The sequence below is a fragment of the Neodiprion fabricii genome, chromosome 4 (assembly GCF_021155785.1).
Source record: "Neodiprion fabricii isolate iyNeoFabr1 chromosome 4, iyNeoFabr1.1, whole genome shotgun sequence".
NCBI classification, from domain to species: Eukaryota; Metazoa; Arthropoda; class Insecta; order Hymenoptera; family Diprionidae; genus Neodiprion; species Neodiprion fabricii.
This window is the reverse complement of record NC_060242.1, coordinates 8,881,246-8,898,463: the sequence shown is the minus strand read 5'-3', so window position 1 is coordinate 8,898,463 and position 17,218 is coordinate 8,881,246. Positions and strand designations below refer to the sequence as shown.

Here is a 17,218-nt window from a genome sequence, read left to right as displayed (position 1 = left end):
TGTATATAAATATGTCGATTAGCATGTGACGTCACGACGCATGAAATAATATATAGGATTTGGTACAATGTAGTAAAGTAATGAAGAATGTTATCTGTTGCATGCCACAGGGAGGACCCACTGATGACCTGATTCTGAGCAGCTTCGATACAAGTAACGCCATTTCGTCACCCTGGTCAAGCTGAACTGGCCTTATTCTACTAGCTCACTGCAGTCATCATCCATTGCATACACAAGGCTGCATTTTCCATTACATTACCATAATAATATACAAACGAGACATCACAAGTCGAACTTTTCATTCTGATTTCAGTTAAATAATAATCATAGCAAAATGATTTAGATTTTACGGGAATATTATAAACTTTATGATATTAGTGATGACAAGTGTTGTGTTCAGGCGCGGTACAGAGCAACTGTTCAGAAACGACATCAACTCATTCGACTCTGTACAGCGCAAATAGCAACGGACAGTATATAACCGGGTGAACTCTTGAGGACGTCTGTAAGTGGTTTCACTTGTTACGTTTCTATGAATTTACAATCAAGGTAACTTTTAGAGATCAACAAACGGGATACACAATCGCCTGTAGACGGTCTGTGGATACATCGTATTTTGCTATCACGAAACATTGAAAAATACATAGTTTCTTTACAAACTGAAAAATAGCCATTGATCATAAAACTTTAGATAATGGTGACAATTTATAAATACCATTCATTGAACATTCTTTAGTAAAATACGTTGGTATTGCATAATTAGATTGCGATAGATGTATGAAACAAAATTAATATGGTTTCAGAATACTAAATATTTGTTTTCTCTATGTAATATTGTCCTCTTCAGCGCATTCAGTATGAGGTATTTGAAGTTATCCTTGAGTTGAAAATAAAATTTTATAATTCCACTATATTGGGTAAAAAATTTATACTTGAATTTAATATTAAACACTATCAGAATATAAATACTACGGCTCATACAAGAGAATTAGATATTAGGTCATGTTTTATGTACATTGGATGATACGTTTGTAATCTGATTATATCGGACTTGGCTCCAGAAAATACTTATGAAATTTAAGTTTGTAATTTTAACTTGTCGAAATATATTGAGTAAAAACTAGCACATTGCAACTTGAGAATCATCTTAAAGGAGTAAGATTTCCAAAATATATCGGTACTGTTTTGCTTTATTTCAATTTACTGAATTTCCGGCAATTCTGAATATGATGGAAGAACGATTTTCTCTAGAAATGCATTCTTACAGTACTATTGGAAACTTCAACCTCGTCTTACTTTTACGGATATAAAAAAAATTATCGTGCTCTGTCTTGCTGTAATGGAACACGTACTGATGTTATTACCATGTGAATATTCTACTTGTGGTACCTCGTTCGTGTAATTGTATATATTTTTTCTGCAGACACATTATTTTACTATCACAAATATTATTACATCGACATTGTTCATTTTCCCCTCCATAATTATAAAATGTATAAATGCCAAAGAATTGCATTTAATTACTTGTACTTTGCTGACTATCTCATTATTGTGTGTATATTTATATATACTTGTTAATTATGACGGATCAATTTGTTTCGTAATTTTTATATGACTTTATATATGTGCTTCTCTACAAATACCTAAATTACGTTTCTTTCCAGTACAAGATAATGTAAGAATCCGATTCAATTCGCTTCATTCGCACCGTAATTTTGATTCATTTTTTCTTGGTGTTACGCAACATTGGGGACAAATATTATATGCACGGTAACATGTACAAAGTTCTACGCAATTCCTTTAATTACATTAAAAGAAACTTCAGAAAGCACTACGTAGTTTTATTATTTACATCAAACGCTGGAACTCGGAAGCATGTGCATACTAGGAACTCTGGAAGTAAATCAAATTTATCCACAGCGATTTCCGCTGGATTCGAAAACTTGAAAAGTCAAAATCTTTATTTTTATTTAGGACAAAATCCAATTGACTTCCGCACATGCAACTATAATTTTTTCATGTTATTATATTTTATTCAGTTTCCGAAAATATTGACAAATGTAGGCAAAAACGTTTAGGTACTTACCGCAGTTGGTACAAATTTGAAATTTTATAATAATGTACAGTTCATACATTCATATTCTATTTCAAACCGTTAACGCTTCTGATTTCCTAACGACGTTGTTCTATCCTTTTTAGTACCATGCTATTGTTTAACGCAACTTTCACAAGCGGTAATGGCTTCTAACTCACCTTTACAGAAGAATTGTGCAGATTTGTAACAGTGGTATGATTAGTAGTAGTTCACTTATAATCTATTCGAAGTGGTTCATAATATAATTAATGCACTAATTGTTAGCTGAAAAAACGCAATTATCAATTATCAAGCATCATCACAAATCTTATCATACATTTATATATATTCGTTTTCTCTGTAATATTACTATAAGACTGAATGAAATGTCAGAGGATGAAGAGATATAGTGTAATTGTTTCCCCGATATGAAAATACATGACATGATTTAAGATCTTGATTACTTTTCGATCAGAGATAAATTGAACTATTGTAGGCATGAATGGAACAAAGTCCTGAGTAGACTTGGACAGACTTACAACTGATATCCATGTACATAAATTTTTTTTGCTGGCTAAATTATCAAAAACATATTCGTCGAATATTTGATTTAGAAATTGTCGCTTCGGTAAAAATTTTTGGTGTAAATAACGTCCGACAATTCTAGGTTCGCAATATCGAGAAAAACGTTGTTACTGTATTCGCTTTGCGGGATCGAACTGTGGCGCAAAATCAAGATGACAGCTGTTGACTCTGCACTTGTAACTTCATTTAAACCCTACATTGAGTTTCTGGGGTTGGTGGATATCATTTGATATTTGACGCAAAATAAAATGACAACTAGAGCAACTGAAGTGTAATTTCACGTTGAACTAGATTATAGTAGTGGATAATTTAGTCCGCAAAACTCACTTGTACGTTTGTACATTTATCACGAACAAATAGGTAGGTATAGCTTGATAAGTGCATCGCTTAGTTCTAGAAACCATTTGAAGATTGCATCCGTGAGTAAAGTTCATCAATGGGGAATGTGGAGATACATATGGATGCGCGTCTTATCAGAGAGTTACACGATTTTGAAAAATATTTCAACCGTTATATAATCTACTAAAATACATGCCAATCGTTTTCCGAAACTTATAAAAAAACAATTGTTCACAGAAACCCACTAAAACAACATAAGCATTTTGAATATATGCAATTACAACTTCCACGAGCACTTTTGTTTCGGAAATACGATTTTCGATTTAGGCATCTGTTCCATCCATGCCTTGAATTGTTCTAACAGTTTCTTTAGTTTATCTGGGACATTTCATATCAACTCCGCCATTTTTCACTAACCGACGTTTAGATTTTCATAAAAATTTGATGTGCCATTACTAATTGCAAGCAACATACCAATGGCTGAACAGCCATACGAAATGAAAGCTTGTCAAATCGTAGTACCATGCTTGAGATATCCAGCTACTGGCACTTTTACCTAATGGAAAAAATAAACAGACCCCTCTTTTACGAATTCGTTGAATTTTGACTACCCTGACCAATGATATGAAATTTTTTATTCCAAATTATTCAGAGAAATGCCACAAATTTAAATTCATCACAAGTCTCGGTAAATTTCGTGCTGACTACGCTAATAAATAATCTCGACTTGAAGAAAACTACTATGTAAAGTGAGAAATACACTAGACCGCGACTTTACATCACTTGGTTGTTCAAACTTGTGTACTGTAACATAAATAACAAAAAGTCGAGTCAAGTCGAAAAAAAACCGGATAAGTGCGAGTATAATTCACGCTCTGATGGTTCCGAACAAACTTTATTTTATTTTTTTAAGTGATATAACTACAAATGAACTATTTTCGGATTATTTCGCTTACATGTGCTGTGAGACCTTGCTTCTCTCCAATTTTCATGATTCTAGGTCAACAGGAAGTACCCTATAAGTTTTGATTAGCGAGCTTGCACGTTTCAAAATATGTGACATAAATGGCTGTATCTTTCGACTGCATTGAATTAAAAGATTGAATTTTTTACACCTCCAAGAGACCGTAGACCTTAGTATTTAATATTAATTTCAACTTCATACTGCTATCCATTCCTGAGAAAGTGTGTTTTGACAGACGGCCAGACAGACAACAGTCAGGTGGACAATGAAGTGATCCTATAAAGGTTCTGTTTTTTCCTCTTGAGGTACGAAAATCTAAACATTGAAGTCCAACTTATACGAATGCGCATTTTGAATAGTAACCATAGAGTACACCCTAAATGTCTCACAATTAGAAAAAATAGAAATTTCCTACACCGCCGAGGTTTTGACAGAAATAACGTATTATGTATGTATGTACATTGAAGCGCAATGACTGCTACGCAATTTTCTAGACTTGAGGGGGTGCTGTGATTGACTTCGACATTATCGCAGATACCTTAATTTGACATAACAGCCTCAACACTCAATTCTGAACAAAAACACTCCGACACATTTTCATTTGACGCAGAAATAAAGAAATGGCATGAATTCTACAAATTTACTATTGCGATTTCCTTTGAACCACTTGGATTTTCAACGAAAATTTTTACGATCCTGGATGATGCTGGAATCAATTCTTTTATGCGCTATATCGACGTAGTTGGGCAAGAGGAATCGATTAGGCGCAGTCCGAATACGTTGCAAGCAAAGGATCAAAAGTTATATCCAAAATACGTAAAACCTACGCAGAATTTTCACGGAGGTATGGGAAAAAAATTAAATAGTAATAGCCACACAGTTTCAAACTCAGTTCAGTACAGTTTATTCAACATACCTTAATTCTAGTGCAAGTGTTTAGGTATAAGTGAATAGCAATTTAACAAGTTCACGAATATAATTAAAGTATAGATAAAAAGAAATACAAAAATATGATTAAACATTACACAAGATATCTCATTGTGATATGAGGAAATGGGTGTACAGCATTTATATTGTCTTAAGCAGAATATTAAAAATACTCTATCGGATGGTGATTATTGTAGTTTTCAAATATAGCTGAAGTGTTGGCCTGCATACAGGTGCAAACTAGGAAAAAAAAAGAATTGTCAAAATTGATCAAGAATCGTAGTTTTTTTGTAGTTTTTTCATAGAAACCTACGATTCTTTATGAATATCCATGAAAATTGACGAGAATTCACGAAAGTATGCAAGTGCCTTAAAAATATAAATTTTGCGTAGATTTTGGTACAAAAGTATGAATATCTATAAAGATCTACAATTGAAATCATGAGATATAGTTCCGCATATATTTCGAGAAAATAAAATAAAAAATCTATGAAAAACTATCACCGTAGTTGATCGGAATAGTTTCTTTCGATTAAGTAGACCAAAACTACGTCGATCTACGAAATTCTGAGCCTCAAATTCGCACTAAATCTAGAGATATGAAAACCTATGGAAAAATTACAACCGTAATTGAATGGAATAGTTTCTCTGTACGAGGAAGAACAAAATTACGATGATCTACGAAAATCTAAGCTAAGAATTCGACATGTTTAAAACTACAACTTTTCGTAAACTCTATGAATTCTCATAAGAAAGCACAAATTTTTATGAAGAATTGTGACGATCGACAATTTTAGGATTCATTTTAAATCGATAAGGTTACGAATATGTATGAGAAGGTATGAAATACTATTTTTGAACCACCGCTAGATGTCGCATTTCTCTCACAAGGAAAATTTATTGCAGACAAGTTGAGTTCCTAGCAAAATCCAGGTCTGCGTCCATAGACTGATCTCATTTTCTGACTGTAAGTATCTGGACGGATATGAGAATCCGTCGTATATTTTTGAACTCACCTTATCTCAATAGGTGAGTCTTATGAAAAAATTAATAACATTCATGTGATTCTACTAAACCAGGAACCGTGATGAGAATAATTCCATGACGTTCTACGAAAATTTCTACGGATTTTCGCGAATTTCTATGGAAGAGTATAAGATATGGGCCGATTCATAGTTTTTGAACTTGGATTTCGTAACAATTTGTACTTTTTCGTAGGTTATAATCGTAAACATAAGTTTAAATATTACAATCAACGAAAAACTACGACATCCTGCAAAAAACTACGAATTGTTATGTAAATCCAAGTTTGAAATTTATGAATCCGCCCGAAATCTACACTTCTGTGTAGATATTTCCGTGAAAATTCATAGAAATTTCATTGAAATTTTTATGGGAATTCATAGAATTACTTTTACCAGATGCCTGAATTAAAATAAATAAAAAATCCATTTTCTCCCTGTTTCCTCAGCTGTCGGTCTTTTGCTGTTGTAGATGTCTTTTTCGCATTCCTGAGGGTCCATTAATCTAGAAAGGTTCATACAAATCTATTCTGAGACGAATGATTTTTTGCTCAAAAAAGTAACTCCTTCGGATTTTGATGCACTATGTCAACGTAATTTTGCGAAAAAAATCGATTGGTCGTAGTCTGAATACGCTGCAAGCAACGGATCAACAATTACAGCCGAAAAACAAACGATTTCCTTCGTAACTTCTCTGCAGTTGGTCCCACGCTCTTTTTGATGTGATATATTGATGAGTGTTTATAATTCCGACTAAAAAATATCGTCCAAGTTCACGAGGTACCCGCAAATTACCAGTCAATACGGGGACTCTTGTTACAAAACGTCTTGATGATAATATAGTTCACTTTCTTTAAGAAATAAAATTCACAATTTACCCACTATCTCACAGGCAAAATTCAGGATTTTAAATCATTACACAATTGTATTCTCGGGGTAATATGATTATTAGAGGTTACCGGAAGGGTGCTGAAATTCTGGGGAAAATAGTATCGACTTTGTCGGGAATACATAGTATATACTTAGACTCGAAATTCGTAATAATCAACACGGGTTCTGCCACAAATGTATAATGGAGCGGACATTTCAGATATGAGCAATGATAATCTGGGCTACTTAGATGATAACCTTCGGAACAATCTTGTGTTTGGAGGTCAATGGACAGAGTCGCAATCTAACTAGATAATATAAGTAGAAATTGAAAAAAGCATTTGTTTTTCATTACTCTTGAGATAATGGTTGTATGAGGTTCATCGAGGTTTGTTACAGCATGGACTTGAACATTAGTAACAATCGAGTGTTATCTAATTTCCGAAAAATATTTACAAGTAGTATTTTTGTGGAGTGGTCTGAATTTTCCAATGCAAATAAACTGTATTTTTAAAGATCACACATGTCTAACGTAATTTAAGAAATTATTTAATTAATGAACGTATGAGCGCGATTGAAGATATACCTATACGGGACTTTCTTTTACAAACCGACACCTTTCTGATCGACGTATTCTTGATTTAGCTGAATTTTTTTAACGGATTCTGTAGCGAAAAAAAAGAGATACGTATTTGAAAATTTTTTTTGTCACATATTTTGGAAAAGAGGGGAGATTGAAAATTTGAAAATTTGGTGATTATCGGTTTGGAGACTCTTTTCAAAAATTCATAACTCCGGTTCTATTTGAGCTAGAAAGTTCTTTTTTCCATTTTAAAACTAAAAGAATGAATTTTAATAAAATAATGGTTTCATTAAAAATTATTAACGAATCAAATTCATATTCTTATAAACAATCAAAATGTTTAACACTTAGTGGCCACACCTCAGCCAGGTCACATAGCGGCCACACGGGGTCATTACACCACGCTGAAAAACCTAGTTGTACAAGACGTATGGGTGTTTTAAAGACTTCTAACCGTGGTGTGAGTATACATGGTGTGCCCATAGACTGTGCCTAGGAGTGCAGCTTCTCTCTCTAAAAAAGTTTGTCTCTCGTGCTGGACTGGGCTGAGTTCAGAAACCTTACCCGAGTGAACTCGGATATCATACAGTCTCTGTCTAACACATAAGATTAAACAAAGACACAACGATACTCGAGGGAGCTTTCCAGCAACGACACAGAGCGACACAGAGCAACACTGTGTCAAACATGGTGTTTTCCAAAAACGACACAGAACGACACAGTCGGACATAGCTGCGGAGCATAGTTGGACACAGTGTCGGATTCATTGCTGCCAATTTTTTAGTTAGAGATTTTATTTTCGACGCATGGTATTGTTTATATTTATTTATTAAATGCAATGATAATCTACACGCGTTTCACAAATGTTTTTTTTTTCCTGGAGCGCTCAATGTTCCTAGATTTTTCGTATAATGCATGAGCGGACTCTAGTGACTGAATTAAGAACCTTAAAGCGTTCCAACAAGCACCAAGGCACAGTGTTCGACCGTGTAACACAGTGTCACACTGTGTCTCCTTGCTGGAAAGCTCCCAGTGTGGTATATAAGACCGTGGGTTCCCCATTTATTATCCATTGTCGGTTACGGAAAGCCCCATTGGGCTAGCAGTCTTTATCCATTGTCAATCAACGCTCGAAGTTCATGAAATCGCGGTTAATCTAGGGGTTAATCAACGGGATGAGTTTATAACTCTGAACAAATGACATAAAAAGTGATCCTTCACTTTTACCAAAGCTACAGCTGCTTTTCTTCAGTACGCGCTCATTACAATTACTTTGTGTTTCCTATTAAAAATCGAATTATTTCCTGTACAATATAATCCAGTCTGATGTCCAATTTGCCATCGCACTATTCGAAATTGTATTATAATATATAATTCGGAATTTATTAGAGTAAATAATAGAAAATGAATGAACAGTAATAGTAAGTGGTAAGTTGAATTATATTGAATTATTGGAGCCACATTTAACTTTAATGAAGAAAATATAACAAACTTGTTGATCATAGCATAAATCATTAATATGTGAATTGCATATGCCAACCTATTTCATATAGTCCTTAATATTTAGCATAAATATCACAATTCTATTTGTAAAGCTACTAATACATTGCGCAATTACCGTTTGATGGTTACATATCAGATATCTGTTATATTATATACATAGTGTGAAAACTGTTATAAAAATGTAATAAATAGTTAACATGAAATATAACTTTGCTCAAGTATTATGCAGTACATTAACTGTCAATGTATTGCAATTAAATTTCAAATCTCAAACACTCTTTGCTCTACATGGGGTATTCCATATCAAATCGAACCTACTTTTTTCTCTGTTGCTCTATTGAAATTTTCATCCTTGTTTTCACCCTCATCTTTTACTTACAAATAATCACTTGTGTCCAGTAGTACAAAGTACCAAAGCACAGTAGAGCAGAAGTAAGCACTGATGGTCCCCAGTGAGGAGTACTAGAGTCCAGTAATGCGAAGTGATCGCCACTGTTCTCCAGTGATGCTCCACTTTAATAGTGACAAATATTCTACGGCAGTAAAACACTAGTACTTCAATTGTGCAGCGGTGCACTTATGTACGGCGAAAGTTATGAGACCAGTGCCTAAATGTCATTTTAATACAGTCTCTGACTTCTAGTACTCTTTTTTGCGTTTTTACTCATTTATGTCATTAGCTAATGAGCTAAACAACTGAAGTCTGATTACTCTACGAGCAGTAATAGTAAACCACACGGGCAAAAATGCCAATCACATTAACACTATACAAAGTCAAAAAATTTATGTTGGAATGCCCCATATATTATAAACTTTACTTACAATCTATGTGGTATTTAAGCTTTGCAATGGTATAAGCTTTAAATGTTTATATGTAAATATTTCGTAGTATCAACCGTATTCGAGTGCATGTAAAAAAAATTTGTTTAATTTGATTACTCACCTATGTATATAAATATATTATGACTCTATTCTTATTTATTTATGAACAACAGATAAAAGAGTTACGAGATGTAGTAACGAATTTGGTACTACACATTTGAATTACTATGAACAATCAGAGTCGTCGACGACACATCAAATTGCCCAAATTCCATTTTTACTTTCAAAAGTGTTGTTCCATAATAATAATGTTTGGTAATAGAAAAACAATTGACAGTACATCAGCTCAAGCCAGCAGGTAAGACGACATGTATGAGATGCACATTTCATTTCCTCAAATCTACCATATTTATAAGCGCCATTGAATCCAACTTACAATGTTCAGCTACCTGTAACATTTGTTATATGTAAGAAGATTTGTAATAACTGTGGTACAAAAATCATACTTTACACTTCATAAGCATTTATCAATTACTTTTTGAATAAAGAATTCATACATGGAGAACCATTAACCGTTTTAAAACCAATTTACGGAAACTCACAGGTTCTCTGTGTGAAAACCATATAGGTATGTATACATGTGATGGCAAACACCATAATCTTGGAAAAGCTTACTCAATATATGCTATGTCATTGTATTAGTATTAGTAAAAAGTGCTATAGAAATTTTTAAATTTGTAGTAATTGATTCTTGCTTATCAGCAAACTGGGAATGAAATATGAACAAGAATAATTATAATTGTGAATAATATAATAGATTGAGATTTATCTGATTAAATCGTTTGAAAGAGAAAATAATAACTGTTGCAAGAGCTTGATAGTGATGAGTTTAGATTCAGAGTTATCCAAAAATAAGAGTTATGGTTACTCAAAGAACTATTACAACAGAACAGAATAAGAGAATAATATGTGCTCGCCAAGTGTATATCGGAAACTAGAATAACTGCGATAAAGTGAGTAGCTTTTTATAATGGTATGAAAACCACTAAACAAAATTCCCGGGTTTTTGCTGAATTTCTTAACAGGACATTTTTTCTCCGATACCTTGACATCGATTACTGGTATCACTAAACCTTCTATCAAATCGATAACAAAGAATTAATGTGTATCTATTTTTAGCGATACGTTGATGCAGCACAGCTTCAGTTACATAGTGCTAAGTGGGAGAACTCTTCATCGGTATATTACTGATTTTAGAGTATACTTAGAATTTGCGAGTCATTTTACCGTATAGCCGTTAATAATTCACTGTTTTATCTCCCGGACGTTTTCGAGATGATCGCAAGGGACAGGCTGATAGACCGATCAATCGACAGAACGGCAGACCGGCGAACCGAAACACATACTGATATCTTTTGAAAAATCTGTTTACCGTATATTAGAGAACCAAGAAGTTAAAGAGTAATTGAAATGCAAAAAATGTCATTTTCGACCAAAACAAATACATTTTCTATGTCACCGTGGGTGATGTAAACTACAGATGTTCTATATCAATCTATTTTTGCAGAAATCAAACGCTTTTCATATACTAAAAATCATCAGATTCCGAGAAGAATGAATTATTTCGCAATTGATTCTGACAATATAAGAGATCACAGACTACCGTTTCACTGATTTTTTAGAATTCCATAAGTAGTGAGACGTTTAAATTTAGTCACAGACCATTGATATCAGCTTGGTCTTCCATTGATTGCACATTGAAAATTTAAAAAAATCTGGGTTACAAGAATAAGAATATTTTGTTTCTTCTCTTTCATTTTATGCATTTATAAGAACAAATTAAAAAACACAACTAATATAGAGCTTCTGTGAGCTGTCTGATTATATTACATGAATTGTGAAGAATTTCTTGCAAGATATCAATTTTTCGCTGGTTATGCAAAATTTCAATTATTATCCGGAAGTACCAGTAAATTTTCCAATTTTTACTGGGTTTTGTTCTGGTTCCAAAAATTCCAGGATTTTTCCTGTTACTCCCGTTTTTTTCGTAGCAAAAACACCATGTAATCTATCTACATATAATAGCCAGCTGAATGAACCCAAAAAGTAGAGATGATTTCTAGCATTGTTTCTTATAAATATGCTTATGAAAATATACTTTGTAGATAATTACTTACAGTGTAAAGGGCTGGTTGTGTTGGATGCGGATGAAATCCAGATGTCCGACAATTAGCTATAAAATCTAATCCATAGTCTGCTGTCAAAGTATAAAATCCAGTACTGTAACAGCAATGAGAATAAGTCAGTTAATAAGTAGCGCAGAAAAGTGACACGATAAGTAATAAAGTTTATATAAAGTTCAATCATTTTTAAATAATGATTATATACACCTACTCTTGATACTTTGGCGCACACACAACAGCTATTGCTTCAGGCATCATTAGTTGATAGGCACAATGAGTGTGAAGATCTACACTAGATAAAAATGCTGTCTGTGTAGGATGAGTCTAAAACATAATTTGAATATTCTTAAAACTTATCAAATTACTCTTGGAAAGAATGGCAATATTTCATTAACTCACATGGATCCAACCAAGAGTGATAAGATTATGCTGGTCTTGGTAGTCAAAGATATCCTCTTCCTTATGCGTTGTACAGGAATCTGGTGATCCCGTTTGTTGAGGGATCAGTACATGGGTGACGAGTAATTTATTACGTTCCAATCTGCCAGCCAATATCCCGCAAGTTTCTTTGTTTAGCATCGTGTTGCGAGAAGCCAGTAACAAGAATTCAGTCATCGCTTTGTTGGGTAATATTACATCTCTCAAATCATGCTTATCCAGTAAACGAGGTTTAGTAGATCGGTCAACTTCTGGTATTGCTCTAAGTTCAGAAAAATAAAATTAGACAAAAAAAAAACAAACAAACTGAGCTTTTGAAAGAGAATCCAAGATATCTGGATTATTCACTGCATATTTTAGACTATCGAGAAACTAATAACAATAATAGGTAACACTCTAAATTGCTGTATCTTGCTATCAACTGATTTCCAACAAAACTATTTTTCAGTTCCCAGATGCCTCAACCAACATTATGCGCTTACTTTTCTTCAGTTCGGGGAGGCTTTATATCCTTAATTGGAGATTGGGGTCTGGTTACAATCGGTTTTTTTGCAACAATGTCTTGATCAGTCACCGATGAAGTTGTACCAAGCATTGCTTTAGCAGCATTTGCAGCTGTCCGAGCGGCTAATTTATTTTTTCTATCTTCTTCGTCCTTCAACCTTCAAACAATGTTGGAGTAACATTTTACTGACTATTATATTTATTGTTAAGATACGTAATAAACTAAGCAATTTAACATGTTAATCAATTTATAAGAACAGGTTTAAATGATAGATATCAAAGTAACTTGCACATAATTTAGTTCATATCTCAAATTATGGTGGAGGTAAAAAATATGGAAAGTTGAAATAACAGGAGAAAAACTATTTCGTAAAATTTGTTGAATACATAAAATCAAAATATAAAAACCCAAAATGTAGAAAGATTAAGTTTGAAAAACCGTAATATAGAATCATCCGAATAAATATAAAAATATTACAAGATACTGACAGTTCTATGTTTTTGTTTCCTATACTTTACCTTTGTACATTTTAGCGTTAATATATTTCCATTTTCTTCCTTTTGAAAATTCTACAAATTAAATAATACAGCAAACTAACAGAATCAATGCACTTTTAGCATGGCATATAATTCTTGTGTACTGATATTATAGGTGAGTGAAAAAAATAAGTTACCTCTGTTCCTCTTCTCTTTTAAGTCGTTCCATTTCAATTTTCTCCCGTTTCTTTGCATCCTCCAGATATTTGATCTGCTCCATTTTATACTGAGCAAGTAATTGCTTTTTCAGTGCTTCAGCTTTTGGGAAAATTTCCCGCAACTTTTGTTGATTTGTCGCACGATCTTTTACAGGCACTGTGTCATATTGTGGATGTTTTCTTATTTTTTCTAAGAAAATTCTGAAAACAAAAATCTAATAGTTGACTATCATTTCCAGCTACGAGCTCAAGAACAAATTGTTGCATCCATTATTAAAACTGAGTTTCAATTTCAAGCCTCAGATAAAAGTTTGGTAACTTACGTCATAAATTTCATGAATAAAATATATGCATTTTCTTGACTGCCCTCTTCCATGTATACGTTAGCCATTCTGATCATTTCAATTCCAGAACGATAATATCTGAAACATTTAATTAGAATAGTTTCACATCTCGCTAATAACCTCACTACATAGTAACATAAAAAGTGTTTCATTATGAAGCTGAAGCTGGCAGCCAGGATTAGCAGCCAAATGTGTTAAATTTATTAGAAATAGAAAAATGCAGTTCAGTTATATCCATATAATTGTATGATAATATTGGGGGTTCAAGGTATTTGAAAAAAAATTTGATTTTGGAAATTATCTACCATGATTGAACAAACATTAGAACATTTGCCTGCTAATTCGAGCTACTAGCTTCAGCCTGGTATTTTATTATACATATTCTACAACTGTATATCATTATCCTACGGTGAATACTGGTTCATTGGCTGAATATTCATATAAATCAATCAAATAGCCAAAAAAAAACAAAAATCCAATAAGCTAATGTTTGTGACGTTAATGTAATAATGCATTTCTAAGAAAACTTGATACTTCAAAAGATTGGTATTGGCTGAAATTTAGTGCATTAGAATAAATACATAGTCATTTCTTGCTAACTCAAATTAGTCATTTGAAAGTTCCACAATAGTGATTTTTTTAGGAATGACTTGTATTAACATACTAACTTTCAAAGTCGAAAAATTTAATGCTGTAGGATGAATAATAAAAAATAATTTAACAGGATGTTTGCGCTCAAGATTAGGTGAAGGAGTAGAAATTGTGATCATGATGGTGTTAAAGAATATACTGCAGAAACTGACCGATGTACGATAAATTAAAGAAATTGCAAATGTGGTTACATCGAAAAATAGACAACCAGAAATATAAAACGAAGATTAAATGAAAAAATGGACAATCTCATCATTTATGAGTCTGAATTTAGTATCAATAACTTAGGTGAATGTTAAAATAAAAACCACTATTTTGCAGTGCTTAGAAATAACTACAAAACTTGAATTTGCAAAATCTGAGTTGGTGCTGTATTATGATTTATTGAATTTCAAGCAATTCTAAAGTTGTGAAATAAGGAGTTCTTTTAAAAATATCTGGTTACAATAGCGTTAGGACATCAACTTGATCATTTATGGTGATATTCTATTTACAATTATGAGTAACTAATTCAAACTGAGTGGATGTCATACCTTCGCGGTGGAATATTAGGGTCTATGTCAACAGCAGTCCCATAATCTGCCAGTGCTTTAAGGCGGTCCTCTGGATCAATTAATCGCATGTTTTTTACAGAAGTATATTTAGTGGGTTTGTAGTCGACCTTATCCTTCATCTTATCTCTATCTGTATCCATATTTGACTTGTAGGTTATGATTATGTTAATAACACAATTTACATATATTCTTCTACAGAGTACGCATAACGTTCTTTACATTGTTATCATTGTGACTGATGTAAATGGAATACGTCTTACATATACCAATATTTTTTAAATAAATCAATGACTGAAAAGTTACAAGTTTATCATTCGCATGCACGGGACTATACAATATTAGAGACTAGCACCAACTAGCACTACTAGCAGCAGCAGCACTCTTGGCAAGTTGGCCAACTCTGGATCAACAATGGTCACCAAACCACGGAGATAGAAAGAATTATCTTCATAAGAGATAAAAGATACGTTCCGAAATTATTAATAGTAAATTGGATACATCAGTCTTTCATAACTTGTTCTACTTAGAGGTGTTACCAAGATTCCAAATTATCAAATACAGGTTCCAACCAAGTTTTTCAAGTCTGGAAAATTTTAACATTCTCTTCTGAATTTTAGTTTGTACTGTTTTTAATGGGGTTTGTCTATCGTTCGTAGGAAAAATGATGCACCTCAGTTCGCGGACATTCACGGCTGTCCTGCTACGAAAATACGGTCACGTAATGGGTGCTTTCCATTTACTGACTCAAATCGACTTGTGTCGCTATTTTTGGTGTAACCGACCAATCTGGACAAAGGAATACACCAGAAATAGTGACACAAGTCGACTTGAGTCAGTAAATGGAAAGCACCCAATGTTGCCACCGTAGTCGTTCAAGTATACCTATGTGACGCTGATAGTAGTTAGCCCCATTACCTATTCAAGCCACTTGATTAACAGCGCCACTAGCGGCCGGCAACATTTCCACGTCTGCCATAATTACTGTGTGTCACCCTCGCCGAGTAGTAGATAGGAGACCAAGAAGGCTAGAGACAGGAGAACGAACTCGGGTGGTGGGGATAGTCCCATATATGACCGCCGCCTGGCGTCGCTGCTAACCATAGCGTATATGCGCAGTTTGGTACTGCGCAGTCAAATAATTCAAGTCCCCCCGTGGTCTAGAAACAGAATGAACAGAATGAATGTAAAGATCCGCAATATCGGATTGCGCATGTACCCTACGGTTAGCAGCGACGCCAGGCGACGGTCGTATAGGGGTCCACCTCAAACTCACATTACAATAGGAGTTCGGTCCCCTGTTCTCTAGCCTTCTTGTAGGAGACTACACTCGACCAGCGCTCGGCTCAAAAGTTGGTCCAGTTTTTGGGGCTCCCCCTTCCACCTATGATCTTGCGATTCGCCGTTTGCCATGTTTTCTCGCATTTAATGTCGGTTGACATTGGTAAAGCAATTACTCGGTTTTCACTGGTTTTCACTCAGTTCAAATGCGTATTTTAAGAATTTACAGTGTGTTCATAACATGCAGGTTTATAGAGTACGATCTTAGAGCATATACTGTATGTGCTCGAAGGGTACGATCGTCGCGCTTCTTTTTTTACATTTTGTAGCGAAAAATCCACTTTTTTCCGTAATAGGCACTTAAATCGCATTCAAACAATTCTCACGTTACCCCAAACCTGGGGACAAGGTTTATCGTATAGGATGTTGTCTCCTTCATACTACTCGCGCCCCCCCTTTGGCGGCAAGCGACCATTTTCATCGAGGGGCTAGGGGAAAAAAAAATAAATAATTTTACTCAATTATTTATAAGTGAACTAATTACCGACAAACGTTCACGTTGGTCCAACCATCACCAAACAAACCACGACAATTGAGACAGATAAGGGGCTAAATGTAAGGAGGCCAGCACAAGACCGATTGATAAGTCGAGTGATAAAAGGTGCGCCGATTAAGCGTGGCATTCAGGTGGCAATATAGGTATTAGCCGTAGCAAGCGTATATCCATGGTACAAGCGTACGTGAGACCCAAGTATTACACACGCATACACGTATATGCATACTTACGCTGTACCAAAGAATAATTCATGTATACACACACAAGCTAATTGTAAGTGTTTGTCACTAGATTGAAATGATTTTTTGGGAAATCAGTTATGTAAA

General features: G+C 34.1%; 2 protein-coding genes across 10 annotated transcripts in view; one reads left to right on the top strand and one right to left on the bottom strand.

The window, feature by feature from the left end:
- LOC124180937 (PH and SEC7 domain-containing protein) overlaps positions 1 to 2,526 on the top strand; it is a 76,206-nt gene extending 73,680 nt beyond the window's left edge. For all 6 annotated transcript variants that reach the window (XR_006870341.1, XR_006870340.1, XR_006870344.1 and 3 more), the window contains one exon: positions 111 to 2,526. Coding sequence is in view for 1 of the 6 variants with exons in the window: in XM_046566890.1 (XP_046422846.1) it covers positions 111 to 132 (22 nt within the window). In the remaining 5 variants the exon portion in view is untranslated. The remainder of the gene's footprint in view (positions 1 to 110) is intronic.
- A 3,764-nt stretch (positions 2,527 to 6,290) lies between these two features.
- On the bottom strand, positions 6,291 to 17,151 carry LOC124180931 (STAM-binding protein-like A). 4 transcript variants are annotated; one of them, XM_046566874.1, is made up of 9 exons: positions 17,123 to 17,151; positions 15,038 to 15,188; positions 13,833 to 13,931; positions 13,489 to 13,710; positions 12,793 to 12,972; positions 12,272 to 12,572; positions 12,084 to 12,196; positions 11,867 to 11,969; positions 6,291 to 6,416 (listed from the first exon to the last, which is right to left on the bottom strand). In XM_046566874.1, exons 1-9 carry the CDS (start codon positions 17,142 to 17,144, stop codon positions 6,357 to 6,359), a joined length of 1,251 nt encoding a protein of 416 aa, XP_046422830.1. In that variant the 5' UTR covers positions 17,145 to 17,151; the 3' UTR covers positions 6,291 to 6,356. The 4 variants fall into 4 exon arrangements, with proteins under 4 accessions (XP_046422830.1, XP_046422829.1, XP_046422832.1 ...); XM_046566873.1 differs by lacking the exon at positions 6,291 to 6,416 and adding an exon at positions 8,787 to 10,138; XM_046566876.1 differs by lacking the exons at positions 6,291 to 6,416; positions 17,123 to 17,151 and adding exons at positions 8,787 to 10,138; positions 15,974 to 16,158.
- Between the last annotated feature and the right edge of the window lie 67 nt (positions 17,152 to 17,218).

Coding starts and splice junctions, on each gene's coding strand:
- LOC124180931 (XM_046566873.1), bottom strand. CDS start 17,144: ATGAATTATTCTTTGGTACAGC. Junction 13,711..13,832: donor TTATTCATGAAATTTATGAC/GTAAGTTACCAA, acceptor TTTTGTTTTCAG/AATTTTCTTAGAAAAAATAA. Junction 10,139..11,866: donor CACAACCAGCCCTTTACACT/GTAAGTAATTAT, acceptor CAAATGTTACAG/GTAGCTGAACATTGTAAGTT.